Source organism: Neoarius graeffei, chromosome 3 (genome assembly GCF_027579695.1).
Source record: "Neoarius graeffei isolate fNeoGra1 chromosome 3, fNeoGra1.pri, whole genome shotgun sequence".
NCBI classification, from domain to species: domain Eukaryota; kingdom Metazoa; phylum Chordata; class Actinopteri; order Siluriformes; family Ariidae; genus Neoarius; species Neoarius graeffei.
This window is the reverse complement of record NC_083571.1, coordinates 83,931,388-83,948,147: the sequence shown is the minus strand read 5'-3', so window position 1 is coordinate 83,948,147 and position 16,760 is coordinate 83,931,388. Positions and strand designations below refer to the sequence as shown.

At 39.6% G+C, this 16,760-nt stretch overlaps 1 protein-coding gene across 1 annotated transcript in view; it reads right to left on the bottom strand.

Moving 5' to 3' along the window:
* Positions 1–11,756: 11,756 nt before the first annotated feature.
* fam20b (FAM20B glycosaminoglycan xylosylkinase) overlaps positions 11,757–16,760 on the bottom strand; it is a 151,959-nt gene continuing 146,955 nt past the window's right edge. The window contains exon 9 of the mRNA XM_060917538.1: positions 11,757–14,056. Within this exon, the coding sequence (XP_060773521.1) occupies positions 13,825–14,056 (232 nt within the window). The 3' untranslated portion in view covers positions 11,757–13,824. The remainder of the gene's footprint in view (positions 14,057–16,760) is intronic.

Below are 16,760 nucleotides of genomic sequence, written 5' to 3'. Positions count from 1 at the left end.
GTGGTCCACACTACCATTAGACTTAAGTTCACGTGTTGAGACTATCAGAATGAATATACTACCCAGGCTCTGAGATATGAAACTCTCCAGCTACCAAAAGATAGGGGCGGATTGGGCCTTCCAAAACTGAAGGAGTACTACCATGCAGCCCAATTTAGATATATTGTTTGCTGGTGTAAACCAGACTATATAGCAAAATGGAAAACCATGGAAAGAGAATTCAATGGATACCCAACCCTGAGTATCACTGGAGATAAAGAAATTTACAAGAAAATTCAGGACAAAATAGATCCAATTACTGCTTTCACTTTGGAATTATGGTTCAAAGTAGTAAAAACACATAAAATAATTAATATAAGACAATTAAAGTGGGTGGCATTTGATGAAAATTTCAAACCAAATACATATGATAAAGGGTTCAAGTCATGGATAGATAGGGGAATAACAGCATGGTGCACCTTGGAAGTGAAAGTGGAGCTGGAGAGTTTTCAAAACATGATGAACAGGTATGGCCTGGGGAAACGTGATTTTCATAGATATTTACAACTAAGGGACTATTATAAGAAGGAAATTAAAAGAGACCCCTACATAGAAGTGAGTGGTGTAATTCAAATTTTAAACAAATCATACTCAGGAAAACCAATCAGAAGTGTGTCTGTAATATATCAAGCATTGACAGCAAATACAAATTCAACTGATTATGTAAAAGAGAAATGGAAATCAGAACTTGGCATAGAAATCACAGATGAAGATTGGCAAAATATGTGGATTACACACCAAACATCCACCAACTCACGGACATGGAGGGAGTTCTCTTGGAAAAACTTGATAAGATACTTCATCACTCCCATGATGATGAACAAATACTCCAACACAAATTGCACGTTGGAGAGAATGTGGTGAATTACGGGACTCCCTAAAGTGAATGACGCATGAAATGGAATGACGAATGACAGCTTGAATGACTTATCTTATCCTAGGGAGGTCTAAAACTAAAGATTTCAATCGTTATTCCATTTGTAAGAATCTGAATGACAATGGACCATTTATTGTTCAAATTTACTACCTGTCATTCGTCATTCCATTTCATGCGTCATTCACTTTAGGGAGTCCCGTGAATTACAAGCAAACCATGCTCATATCTTTTGGAATCGTCATAAGATATCTGTGTTCTGGGGAATGGTTCATAATACTCTACAAACAATACTAGGATATGATGTTCCTATGAACAGTAAGACACTTTACTTGTGTAATCTAATGGAGGGAAATATCCAAAACAAAGATAAGTATTTAGTTAAAGTTCTGCTAACAGCTAGTAAAAAAGCTATAACCAAAAACTGGTGTAAAGTGGACCCACCTACCCAAAATCAATGGCTGGCGATTGTAGAGGAAATCTACATAACGGAAAAGATGACATTTCATACAAGACTACAAGAGGAGCAAGGAGAACAAAAATGGACAAAATGGATTCTATATAAGGACTCAAACATAGACGGTCATAATGACCCTGGAGAGGAAGACTGAAAATACAATGTGATTCCCCAAGTTTCAGTTTTTCTTTTTTTTTTTTGGTCTTTGTGTATTTTTTTTTCTTTTGGTGTGATTGTTATTTCTCACTGTTGAATGAAAACATCAATAAAAATTAAAGTTAAAAAAAAAAAAGGTCCATTAAGAAAGATAGTGTGGAAGAATTTTAATGTCCTGCAAAATGCCCGGACCTCAAACCCACTCAACAAGTTTGGGATGAAAATGAATGCCAACTGGTCTCCTCACCCAAAATAAGCACCTGGCCTTCATGCTCTTGTGGCTGAATGAACTCAAATCCCCACAGCCACACTCAAAATCCAGTGGAAAGCCTTTACAGAAGAGTGGAGGTTATAATAACAGCAAAAGGAAACTAAATCTGGAATGGGATGTTCAACAATCTGCAAGGGACTGCAGATGTAAATTAGCCTAAGGCTAACTCTGGTGCAATGCATCAAATGGCAACATATGTTTTTAATTGCACATGGTCCCTTTCAAATAAAATGAAATGAAACAATCACATATATATGTGTGTGTGTGTTGGTCAGGTGTCCACAAACTTTTGGTCATAGTGTGAGTGAGTGTATGGACTCAAGTCTTTACTTTCAAGTAAAATTTGAGAAATGCTAGGTTTGAAAACAGTATTCATGTCTATATTGCTTTTCTCACATTCAATTCAAAATAACAAACAAAAAGTATGAGTAGTTGCATCTTCCAAACCTTTTAGCTGGGTTCATATCAGCATGGCCTTTCATTCGCCAATGCAGCCATGGCACGCACAGACTGCATGCCAATGGTACTAAGAAGCACCAGTTTTATGCTGTGAAGCTATAGAGCCAAGTAGTTAAAAGCATCCAGGGACCAAAGGAATGCAACAAGAGAAAGGCATCACATAGCCATCACCGAATCTGTTCTCCTTCACCACAGTCTGGTTCCGCTCAGCCACCAAGCAAGGCATCTGGAGGCTAAAATACATCATTCGAACAGCATGGACAATCATTGGCTGTAACCTCACCCCCATCGTCTCAGTGTACACCATGCGAACAAGACAGGCTGCCAAGATCATTGCTGACTCCTCCCAACCCAGTCACTAACTCTTCAAAGGTCTCCCATGAGGGAGATGATTCCAGTCCATCAGAACCACCACAGCAAGACATAAGAACAGTTTCTTCCCCCAAGTAGTTGGACTACTGACCTTGATCCTGCCTCTAGACTATTGCACCTCTGCACTTTACTGTAATTATATTTATAAAGAACACCTCTGCACCTCACTTGCAATCTCACCCAAACACACATATATATAAATAAAATACACACACACTCCAGATGTTTTCAGTGGGGTTCAGATCTGGAGATTGGGCTGACTATGACAGGGTCTTGATCTTGTGGTCCTCCATCCACACCTTGGTTGACCTGGCTGTGTGGCATGGAGCACTGTCCTGCTGGAAAACCCAATCCTCAGAGTTAGGGAACATTGTCAGAGCAGAAGGAGGCAAGTTTTCTTCCAGGATAACATTGTACATGCCTTGATTCATGTGTCCTTCACAAACCAAAATCTGCCCCATTCCAGCCTTACTGAAGCACCCCCAGATCATCACTGATCCTCCACCAAATTTCACAATGGGTTCAAGACACTGTGGCTTATAGGCCTCTCCAGGTCTCCGTCTAACCATTAGACAGCCAGGTGATGGGAAAAGCTGAAAATTGGACTCCTCAGAAATGACCACCTTACTCCAGTCCTCTATGGCCCAAGATTTTTTTACTAATTTTTACAAGGGATGCCAATAATCATGGAGGGCACTGCAACTCTTGAATCTCTTTAAAAGTTAAGGCGATGATCCCGATTTGAACCTGGGCTCTGAGGCTCTAACCTTAATACTGGTGGGCCACGAGATGTCTAGATTTTTTTTTCAACCACTGGTCTCACTGTAGATAGTAAGGCCGGCTATATACTCTTTGCAAGCCAACATGCACAAGGATACAAGGGGTTCTGCAAGGGGCATTCCCTGCCAATGCACGTAGAATTCATGTGCATCCAAAATGCATCATGTGTCACAATTTTCCAAGTGTATCCTGTTCTGTCACATTACAAGCTGTAATTAAAATGGATTTTTAGGGGCTAGCGCCATTTGATTTACACAACATGCCTACCACTTTAAAAGGTGCAATTTTTTTTGACACAAAACAATAAGATGGGGGGGGGGGGGAATCTGGAGTGTGCATAGGTATTCACCCCCTTTCGTATGAAACCCCTAAATAAGAGCTGGTCCAACCAATTCACTTCATAAGTCACATAATTAGTTGATTAAGATCCACCTGCGTGCAAAGTGTCACATGATATCTGTATAAATCAACCTATTCTGGAAGGACCCTGACACTGCAACACTACTAAGCAAGCAACATGAAAACCAAGGAACACTCCAAACATGTCAGAGACAAGGTTGTGGAGAAGTGTAGATCAGGGTTGAGTCTATTTTTTTTTTAATCCCAAACTTTGAATATCCCACAAAGCACAATTAACTCACAGACCACCAAAACTCACAGACCGGGCAAGGAGGACATTAATCAGAGATGCAACAAAGATAACAATGAAGGAGCTGCAAAGTTCCACAGCAGAGATGTGAATACCTATGCACACTTTGCTTGAGGGAGCTGCCCCAGAGATTTGTCAGCAGCAACAAGGATTCATCAATGCTGCCTTCAACTGAGGGCAGTTTGAAAGCACCTTAGAAGACAGGAAACAAGAGTTTTAACAGTTTTTGATGGTCCTTGATGCCTCACTGTCTTGTTAGACATCCTCCTGAGGCAACATTTTCCCCATTTCGGAGGCAACCATTATTTGCCCTGCACTTTAATGAGAAGCTAATGATTGTGTTCCAAAATTCCAAAAAAGTTGGAACAAAGTACACATTGTAAATAAAAACGGAATGCAATAATTTACAAATCTCAAAAACTGATATTGTATTCACAATAGAACATAGACAACATATCAAATGTCGAAAGTGAGATATTTTGAAATTTCATGACAGCAACACATCTCAAAAAAGTTGGGATGGGGGCAATAAGAGGCTGGAAAAGTTAAAAGGTACAAAAAAGGAACAGCTGGAGGACCAAACTGCAACTCTTTAGGTCAACTGGCAATAGGTTATTAACATGACTGGGTATAAAAAGAGCATCTTGGAGTGACAGCGGCTCTCAGAAGTAAAGATGGGAAGAGGATCACCAATCCCCCTAATTCTGCGCCGACAAATAGTGGAGCAATATCAGAAAGGGGTTCAACAGTGTAAAACTGCAAAGAGTTTGAACATATCATCTACAGTGCATAATATCACCAAAAGATTCCGATAATCTGGAAGAATCTCTGTGTGTAAGGGTCAAGGCCGGAAAACCATACTGGGTGCCCGTGATCTTCGGGCCCTTAGACGGCACTGCATCACATACAGGCATGCTTCTGTTTTGGAAATCACAAAATGGGCTCAGGAATATTTCCAGAGAACATTATCTGTGAACACAATTCACTGTGCCATCCGCCGTTGCCAGCTAAAACTCTATAGTTCAAAGAAGAAGCCGGATCGAAACATGATCCAGAAGCGCAGACGTCTTCTCTGGGCCAAGGCTCATTTAAAATGGACTGTGTCAAAGTGGAAAACTGTTCTGTGGTCAGACAAATCAAAATTTGAAGTTCTTTATGGAAATCAGGGACGCCGTGTCATTCGGACTAAAGAGGAGAAGGACGACCCAAGTTGTCATCAGCGCTCAGTTCAGAAGCCTGCATCTCTGATGATATGGGGTTGCATTAGTGCGTGTGGCATGGGCAGCTTACACATCTGGAAAGACACCATCAATGCTGAAAGGTATATCCAGGTTCTAGAGCAACATATGCTCCCATCCAGACGACGTCTCTTTCAGGGAAGACCTTGCATTTTCCAACATGACAATGCCAAACCACATACTGCATCAATTACAGCATCATGGCTGCGTAGAAGAAGGGTCCGGGTACTGAACTGGCCAGCCTGCAGTCCAGATCTTTCACCCATAGAAAACATTTGGCGCATCATAAAACGGAAGATACGACAAAAAAGACCTAAGACAGTTGAGCAACTAGAATCCTACATTAGACAAGAATGGGTTAACATTCCTCTCCCTAAACTTGAGCAACTTGTCTCCTCAGTCCCCAGACGTTTACAGACTGTTGTAAAGAGAAAAGGGGATGTCTCACAGTGGTAAACATGGCCTTGTCCCAACTTTGAGATGTGTTGTCATGAAATTTAAAATCACCTAATTTTTCTCTTTAAATGATATTTTCTCAGTTGAAACATTTGATATGTCATCTATGTTCTATTCTGAATAAAATATGGAATTTTGAAACTTCCACATCATTGCATTCCGTTTTTATTTACAATTTGTACTTTGTCCCAACTTTTTTGGAATCGGGGTTGTAGAAGAGCACTCAATAGACTGCATACCTCTGCCAAGCCACATATTCAGATTCTCTTCTCTCCTCCACGCCTCTGTCTCTCTCCCTGTTGAGTTACATGTTGATCCTGAGACCAGTGATGCTGACCTCTTCTGCTCTTTGGACCTGCCTGATCTATCCTGATGCCCTATGTCTGCCTGGAGTCTCGTCACATTGCTCCTGTGGAGGATGGCACTATATGGACATTCAAAAGTTGCGCTTGGAAGATGGCTCTGGACATTTACAGTAATGCATCTATTGCTGAGGACCTACAGTTGACTTGCCAACTTTAGGACTGCAGTTGTCATGAATAGTTGGTAACTTCAACTGAATAGACTTCATGTTAAAACTATAATGAATTTCCTGGTTACGCAGTTGTACTTTGTGACTATATAGGGCACAATTATAGAAGCAAGCTATTTATAATCATGCTATCACCCAGATGAGGATGGGTTCCCTTTTGAGTCTGGTTCCTCTCAAGGTTTCTTCCTCAAGTCGTCTGAGGGAGTTTTTCCTCGCCACGGGCTTGCTCATCATGGATAGATACATTTTTTAGGGATAAAATTAGCTCATGTTTAAAATCTTCAATTTTCTGTAAAGCTGCTTTGCAACAATGTCTGTTAAAAGTGCTATACAAATAAACTTGACTTGCATCAAAAGCTAATCAATCATTCCTTGGCCCATCTTTCCTCAAAATTCATTCACTACTTTCAGTTGTGTTGGGAAAAGACAAACAAACGGAGGCAAAAACATAACCTCCTCCAATGAAGTTGGCAGAAGTAAGAATATCATGAACACAGAGCAAACAAAATATACAAATTGGAAGAAACCAGACACAAGACTTGTATTTCAGATAGCTAGAGTTAGTAGGCTAGTTTGTGTCTTTCACACTTGTAGGTGTATGGAGCCATTTCTGATGCAGCTGGATGCTACCCTACACAGCAGCATGCTGTCAGATTAAAGCAGAGGAACCGAGAGGTCCTTCTGCAACCAGTATTCAGTAATAGTCATGTTGATGTGCATTATGAATTTCTTTTTTAATTTCTCATAATCCTTTAATTCTGAGGACACCCAAAGCAGATCATATCCTCAGAGTGGGGAATACTCAGTGGGTAACTGCATGTTGATCATATGCCAGCCCTGCCCTGTAACCCCCTCTCCTTTTACTCCCAAAAATTATACACTACAGCTTTAGAATCATGCAGGAAAAATACTTTTACCGTTTTGAGCACTCAACAGTTTGAATAAACCAACTAAGCTAGATGCATTTCATTGCAAATCATAGGGTGTTCATCTACACATCCCTTTATCTATGCTAGACTTCCTTACACATGACCAATAAACATTTGAAGAGACATTTCATCATAGTTTATAAGGTGTAATCAGGACAATATGTACTGTATAGGAAATAACTTAAAACTCTGCGCCATTCTCTCTCATAAAATCAAATATGCACCATGGTTGGAGCATTACGTCGTTTCTGCTTAAACCCAGTGTGGTATTGGTCAAGTTGGCAAAGGACCAATTTCATACTGATGCATATTCTTATAAAATGAAGCATGCAGAAAATTACTGTACAATCAAAACTCTTAAGGCAGGTCAAGCTGTTTCTTTAGACCTTTATCAGACATATAATTACGTTAGGGGACAGACCCTGGCACGCATGGGACTTTTCTTACCTTATCACTCTATCACACTAGGTCAAAGAAGTTACTGTTTCAAAGAATCCCATCAAAATTACAGGCTTTGTTCTTCTAATGCTGAAATATTTACAGATGACATGGAAGGTGCAAACTGAAACTAGTGTTCAACAGTTTAACAAATTTCCCTTATTCTTTTCATTTATCAACCTTAAAACTGTTTGGCTTTATTGCAAATAACTAAAATCACTCACATAAATAATAGCTCATTCAATGCTCTAATTCTGCAAAAAACAAATCTTATTCCTGTCAAGGGGAGCCATGAGCAGCAGCATTATGAGTCATATGTAGAGACCCAGTAAAACGGAAAAAAAAAAAATCAGACCTTGAAACTCAATGGGCAAACTAAGAAGAGCATACTAATACCATAGATGTTTTATAAAGTTCCAAAATATTTTACACGCTTGAATAAAAATGAAAGTGGGATATGAAGTAGCAAGAGAGAACTTCAGGGGCTTAAAAACACCAGACAGTCATTTTTCAACAAGTAAGTGACAATCCCAACTCTGAATTGTCTAAGACACTGAAACGTCTTTCAGACTGTAAACATGTCTTCCTCAACAGCCACTCATGTAGGGAACCAGAAGCCTCTTTTATCAGTAAAATAGAGGAGCTACATTTGAGTAATGATCTGGTTATACCAGAAATGTGATATCTACAAGCCACACAAGTTTTTGTTTTCCTGGTTTTATAGATTTACTATAAAATAATGATGTCCCATATACACCACACAGTTTTACACCCATTAGTTAGTGCTAAAACAACTTTGCACTGGAAAACCCCAACGAAGTTGATAGAAACTTAATATAATCCTAACAAGGGTCTAAAAAAAAAGTTTATAGTATACTGATTGATTTAAAAAAGCCAGCTTGTTTTCAGCTTGCTAATAATTGAGTTGCAAGTCACACTGCTATTGTTTAAAGATTTGTTCACAATATCAGATCTAACTGGCTGAATTTTTATTTTCAATATTAACGAAAAAGTGTCAAAGCTGTCAAATGGAAACAAATAATGACAAATTTGTCAACAATCTCTACACAAGTTTGTATAGAAGTGGCAATTCTAACAGTGACCATATTGGGAAAACACATTTAACAATTATTTGCTGAAGGTAAAGTGAATATTGGTGAATAATATACAGTCAAGGTACATTCATTGATATTCACTGAGCCTGAGACGGATAATTGTTTTAGTATAAATGCACAGGTGATTATTAAAATTTTTTAAATCATATTTTAAAAAAAAATTAATTTCAAACTTCAAAAGCAGCATGCGGCTGCAATAAAGAAACGCCGCAGACTTGTCACTTACCTGTGCCGAGTCACATAAAATACTTTGCTTTGAAATCGATAAAAATAAATCACAATTCCACCTTACCTTTGAATAGTTTTAGATCAAACTTCATCACATCTTTAGTGCTTTGAGGAACAGCATTTTCTTTCATAATTTGTAATTCTTCCTCACTTACGGTGACAAAACAATTGGCCGCCATTTTGCTGAGTCGCTTGAGGTGATTGCTCAAGAGATTCGGACTATTTCTCGATAATCAGCGTGTGCGATTTTCAATAATCACCTTCTTATTTATACCAACAACCGATAATGCTAGTAATACTAAAATATAGTCAATAATTAAATATGGCTATCTGATCCCTCTCTTGCAGTAGGATTATTCTCCTGTACTGGAAATAGTTAGTAGTTCACGCAAACATTTTCACTATTAGACAACCGTAGAACCGTGGCACAAGGGTGGGGCAAGTGAAGATAAACATCCAGCAAAATATTTTGTTGGAATTTGAGGGGGTGCTTGTTATGGAATTCATAGAATAACTTCACTAAACAGTGCAAGGACATGTGAATAACTGTTCAACCTAATCTCGTTTCAGAAGATGAAGACTGAGTCACCTCAGAGATTAATCTTTTTCTTGGAATATTACTCCTTCCTCCACAATGGCCCTAACTCACTGTTGTGTACACTACTTCACACCTAACAGACAGGATTTTGATCGTAGAGATACAGAATCTTGTTAATGAATAACATAACTGTGGGTGAAAATCGCAAACTTTTACGATCAGATTAATGAATAAAGGGCCAATGTTTGAGTAGCTGTTCACCGCCCTGGAAATCAGAGCTGTTTGATCCAAATTTTACGAAAAGTTTAACGGTCATCCCAATTCAAACACGTGCCATCATCATGGCAAAAAAAAATTTGACACAGCACATATTTGAGTTGTTAAGAATTTTCTGACAAACTACACTAACATGATATGAATACCAGGTGTCAGACTTGCCAATCTATTCTTTGATCTAAATAGCCTCAACACAATCAGTTCGCATGGTGATGATTTCACATTTGGGAAATAAAATGGCGATAGTCCTTTAACTAAAATTCTTTACAAAATATTTTTGAAGTGGAACGTGCTCTAGTGCACAGGCTAGTGCTAGTCCAACAAAGTGTTTCTCTCTCGTGGTAGTGAGCTCAAAAACGAGGCCCTTTTTGGGGGAAAAGGTATGTAATGATGCCTGCAACTGGGTATTAAGCCATAGTCCAAATAAGCCAATCCGGGGGTCAGAAAGTATCAAGAGAGAGATCCACCTTATGAGTACAAGATAACATTCAACTTCAAGAACATTTAGTAAGTCCAAGTCTTGTACTACTGCACATCATATTGGAAGTAATCATGAGAAGATGGAAAAATTGCAGCTGTAAAGGAGTGCTTGTATTCAGCAATAATACTCCGATAAGGTGCATCATTCAAATGACGCTGGACTGGCATTAAGGGGCCCAATGTGTAAGAAGAAAACATTCACCACATCATTACACCAACACTACCAGCCTTAACTGTGGACACAAGGCAGGGTGGGTCCAGGGATTCTTTCTGGCGATGCCACATTTTGACGCAATCCTGTGTACGTCAGAGCAGACACTGAGATTCATCAGACTAGGTGATGTTTTCCCCCCCAATCTTCAGCTGTCGAGTTCCAATGAGCCTATGCCCAATGTAGCCACAGATCCCTGTTATTGGAGTAGAAAACGATGTGGTTTTTTGTTGTTGTACAGTGTCTGCCTCAAGGTTTGATGTGTGTTCTGTGATGCTTTTCTGCACACCATTTGCAAAGAGTGCTTGATTATTAGATCCTTCTGGCACTCCCGAGATATTTTTTCCAACATTTTGTGTAAACTCTTTGGTTTGAAAATCCCAGGAGATCAGGAGTTTTAGAAATACTTAAACCAGCCCAGCTGGTACCAACATCCATGCCATGGTCAAAGATCAAAGCCAACCTTGCTTGACCTACATCAGCATGATTTTGTGCATTGTGAGCTGTCACATGATTGGCTATTGGATAAATGCATTAATGAGAAGGTGTACAGGTGATTTATATAGTGTTACGCTTCTCAGGGCTTTCTGAAGCTCAATTCAGATGCTTTGGATGAAGTGCTCAGCAAAGCACTTCTTTATCCATCCATGTTCTATTGTAAATCTGTTACTCCAACAACAGAAGTCATACTGCAGTTATAAAACTTTTGTTGAAAGACTTCCTCTTCAAAATCACAATACCTTAGAATAGAAGTGGTCAAACTGGTGGACCACAATCAAGACGCAAACTCGGAGTACATGAAAATATACTTTAGGAGTAAAACATACATAGAAAACTTAATGCAGTTCAGTGACTATAGTTTTCTGAACATAAACCAGCATGGCTTCTAGAGCAGATCCTCCATCATGGCTTTTTCAATCATGTGTCAAGTATTTATGACTAGAGCGTTATTAGATAGATTTTTCCATCTGAAGCATGTGGCAAGTATGAGTGATCAAATTGACGGAAGGCTGTAGATAAGAAAGATAACTCGTACGCTTCCACCCAGCAAGACCACCTTGCCAAAAACGCAGCACCACTGCAAGACAGGAAACACAGGGTTTCTTGTAACAGTGTGTACACACATATGCATGCAAAAACTCTTCTTCACATAGTAATTACTGTCACATAAGGCTATACAGAGTTTGTAGAAATTATCCCACTTGTAAATCAAAGTTAAAAAAAAAAAAAAAAGGCATGAATCATTTTCAGATGCCCATAACTCACAGAACTTCTACATTTATTCTACATTCCTCCCACACAGGAGGGATGTGAACTGCTGTGGCTTTCCATGACTAGGAGCATGAAACAGTTTAGCAGAATTTACATACAGGATGATGCTGCATTATATATATCACATTCATTCAACATAATGTATATGAAATTCCCTTTGCACTTTTAAAAGCTGTTACAAAGGCTACATATTTGTTTAGGTTTACTCATTTGGAATGTTCACACACAAGAACACCTCCTCCAACCAAAACTTACATGAACACATACAGCATAGGTCATGGCACCTCAAAGAATGACACACTAAAACACAAATACCAGCAGTGGGTTAGAGAGGCCACAGGGCAGTCCCTCTAACAGTTATACCTATTTACAGCACAAGCCGCAGGAACGGTAATAACCCAATTCAAAGCATAATGTAATGTCTCTACCAGCAGCTGATCTTGCTCTCGGCACAACACGCATCTGGAGAGAGAGGGAAAACATTGGCCAGATACAGAGTTCAGAATTGAGCAAGCATGGCTGAGGCTTCAGTCATTTGTGCAGCTGATTCAATTCAGAGATGACTGAGGGGCAAAGTAAGGAGATGATTTGCTGTCGGAAGACAGTTTGGAAATTCCATAGCCCACTTTGAAAACAGACCAAGCTCTTGATATAATGTGATATTCAGGGCAGCGATGTGGTTTGAATAAATCCTATAATCGAACAAGAAATATTTATAGAGCCCAAACAAGTAATCTTGCCAGGTTTCAGTCTCAATCATGAATCGAATAAATACATGACATAAGTTTCCAGTAATTTGAGTGAAAGTGCCTTAATGAGGTCAGCAACCATAACAGAAAAAATGTACTCCTGCAAGCTAGCTGCTCATCATTGCCCCGAGGTGGGACAGTTCAATAGCACAGCAATGCTCCCATATAATAAATATTTAAATAACCACCTGCTTCATTAGGACCTTGTCAGACCTCTACCAACTATTAATGAAGACTGGTAAATTGATGAGGTAGAAATTTCCTGGTAAAAATGGCATGTAAATGAGGGAAACATTGGATTTCAAGTTGTTGTTTTTTAATGTTCAAAAGATCTTCACACAGCAGGGACCCTCAATCTTATGAGGAAATGGCTGATCTGGCTATAGCCTTTCAGTCCAAACAAACAGGAGTGACACCAAATTCTGCTCATTTAATTAGATGCTCTTGGTCTTTAAATCAATATTAGATCTTCTATTTGGTTTTGATGAAAACATGTAGCCACACTGATGGAGAAGTGTGAATACCCCTCCCCTACAATTTTCCATGCTATCATTCTGTCCATCTTTTTGAGCTTCAGTAGCACCTTCTTCCACCCACTACCCGTTTATATCCAGAAATCATACTGCACCATTTTAAAGCAGTCAAACCCGCACAACACCGCTCAATATTAATCTTTTAAATCATTAAAACCATTCATTTGTTTATCAGTATTATTATTAAATAGTTGCTTATTTACAATCTGGTTGTAGACAGTCTATCCTCAGGTAGTCTGTGAATGCTTTGATTTGTGAGGTCAGTGACAATTTCACTGGTGCTGCCTTTGATAACAGTATGGGACAGCCCGGGCCTGCGAACACCCACACAGCTGCTGTGGAATGTCCCTGAGCCCATACAGGCCAAGGCATGTTCAACGTGACAGGCCACTTGTTAAAAATGTAACCAGTGAGAGAGAGAAAAAAAAATTTCATAGAAAGAAATTTTACAAGGCCAAGTAAGAATGCTGCAAGGGAATCGTGAACATATTACTACTGTGTGATGCATGTTGAGAAAAAGATTAGATTAGAGAGGTGTGCGAGAGAGAGAGAGAGAGATTGAGGAAATGGCATTTTTGGTTTGCAGAGATGCCAGAGTCTACATCACTGTTCATGAGTTATGAAACAACTTCCTGCTTCAGTTGAGGTAACTTCCAGCAGTTTTTAAGGTCTCCTTGCAATGCAGGAAGTAAGCCTCTAAAAGGCATGCGCCGACAGGCAGCATTCAATTTAATTTAAAATGCTACCTCCCTTCCCTCTCTTTCTGGTGTGTTTAGGGGTGAGGCAGGTTCATGCGGTCTTCAATAAGTGTGCTCTCTGCTCCCTGCATCTCTATGCACTGGCGTATGTTGGCTATGATGCTGCTGAGACGCCGGTCGAGTGCAGCAAGGTGAGGCTCGGTCAGAACTGGGACGGCAGGGTCGTGGGCCGTAGCCTGACGCATTGCCGAACTCAGAGCTCCGCCCTTCAGCAGGTTTAATCTGTTCCAGGTGGACACGCGTACCCTGAGAGAGGGACAGAGAAATTGAGAGTGAGAGCAAGAAAGAGAGAAACAGTGAGTAGAAGCAAGAGAAAGTGAGAGCAAGAAACCAGACTGAAAGTCATTGTGAGAGGAAAGTGTATGTAGAACTTGCAAATTGCACCAGTACAGGTTCGTTAATTTGTAAGAAATAAAGAGACAAGTATGTAGGTATGAATTAAACAAAGAGAAGAAAAACAGAAAGGAAAAAAAGCCTGCTGGGTAACCCTGTATCCATTAACAGAAAGGAAGGAGCTGATTCGACACAGTTGTCGTTCCCCCCTACACACACCTCTCTCTCTCTCTCACACACAATCACATATACAGAAATGCATGAGTGCACAAACAGAAACCAGAAGAGTGGGCAGGAACAAATAGGTCCAGTCATGAAATGATTGTTAACCCTTTTTCTAAAGGAAGCCAGCAACAAAGGCAACTCTTATGTCCTGTTTGCTACTACTCACTTCTTGGAAGCCTAATATATTGAGTCATTATCAGAAGCCCAGTGACCTCCATAAATGGCCCCTTTAACTACATGTCTACTGACCACAAAGTGCAAATAGTAGGAATTTTTAAAAAAAAATTTTAATTAGTTCTTATGATAAAACACTTTGATCTAATTTACTTTCTAATTTACTTTCTTTGCTATGCTTGTGGGGTGATCTAGAACAAACACAGGCAGACTAACGTGCACATCAGTTATATAGTAAATGTACAGAAAAATATTCACAATTTCACTTTGTTTGCGCTTCAGTCAAACTTGCCGTTATTGGGAAAACACTACCTAGTTGCCTGCATAAAGGTGTTTAAACAGTTTTTGATTGAATCACGATGGATCGGTTTGTTTCCATCTAACCGAAGCAAACATTCAAGCAAGTGTGTGCATTAAGATTGGAAGCAAACTAAAAAGAAAAAAAAATGGAGTAAATTATGAATTATTTATACAGGATGTTTAAAAAAAATTGATATTGAGTTGTAAATATCCCAGAAACTACATAGTCTAGAACACTGAGCTGGTGACATCTTATTATAAGTACCTGGGTGTTCACCTGAACAACAAACTGGACTGGACTGATAACACCACAGCATTGTACAGGAAAGGTCAGAGCAGGCCATATCTGCTGCAGAGACTCAGGTCTTTTGGAGTGCAAGGGGCACTCCTGAAGACCTTTTTTGACACTGTGGTGGCGTCAGCCATCTTTCATGGCATTGTTTGCTGGGACAGCAGCATCTCCACAGCTGACAGGAAGAGACTGGACAAACTGATGTAGAGTAAACTTTTTGGTTTGGATGGGAGGTGTTGTGTTTGGAGAAAGGAAAACACTGCATTTCAGCATAAGAACCTGAAGAGTAAATTTTAGAGTCGTATTGTTTTCCTTTTCACCGAGTGCTCAGAACATTTTGCATCAAAACATGTCTGTCTATCTTATGCTCTTTACGTGTGTAGTAGATGTATGTAGGAGATGTGCATAGCAGATGTGCGTACGAGACAGCGATTAGACGAGATCCAATTGACTCTGGAGCTGATCACGCTCCCGGCGCGTGATCGGGGCATGCAATTGCAATGATGTAATACAAAAAATGTAATGTCTCCTTTTTATCTAGTAAAGAGTATATATAGATTTGAGAGCAAAGGGACGGTGTGAGGGGTGTGCCGAACCCTCATCACTTGTCCGTTTCTGCAGTAAACCACCTTTCTCTTGCAAAAGGACGAGACTGGTGTTGGTGTTTGTCATTTTTCCATGACATTGATCAGGAGGGCCAGCTGTGCTGGGACGCCCTCTGGAGCCAGTGGGTGGGAAGAGGATGATGGCTAAGCGGTCATTTATGATGGAGAATAACTTCCACCCCCGAGAGGACTGACTCACTGGACTGCAGGGCTCCTTCAGCGGAAGGATGTGAAGGAGTGTTACCACAGATCATTCCTTCCTGCAGCTGTTAGACTGTACAACCAGCACTGCTCACAGCAGACTCACATCTGTATGTCTGTCAATAGTTGTTGCATTGTTTTTTTTTTCCTGTTTATCTTTTGCAATTACAACCACCTGATATGTGCAGTAAGTGTATTTCATCTACTTCATAATTCCTCTAATTTCGTATTTATTGAAGGTATATTTTTTTCTTTATACATGTCTGTCTCAGAAACTGGGTACTGTGGGGGTACCCCACTAAATATACTCACAGTCAATAAACTATACGGTTTTGAATGGTGATGTTGGTTTTAATTTGAAATAAAATGATGAAAGAAATAATACAGATAAAACTAAATCTTTGATGTAAATACTCTATTCAGAATTTGGCAAAAATTCTGCAAATTTGTGGAAAAATGGCGGCTTGATCTGGGACATGATAAATGGTTGATTACATCGCGTCCCCTTAAAAAGGTTGTAGTCCACTGAAAAGTCTACAGTTATCACTAATTGCATTTTAAGTTATAACTTTACACACCTAAGGATTGGTGCGCTCACAGAATAATCATAACCGTAATAAAACATCATGCAAAATATTTGATCACCGTTGTAACTCCGTTTTCCACAGACCCAAAACCAATACGAGCGTGTGTTTTGATCTAAACGGAAAGCCTCAGGGTCAAGTTCACTACCTCACCAAAAGTAGTAACTTAAAATAACTACGCCATATAAACATTTAGTTATAAATCTGCGATTTTGTTTTTTAAAACGAAAGCTGAA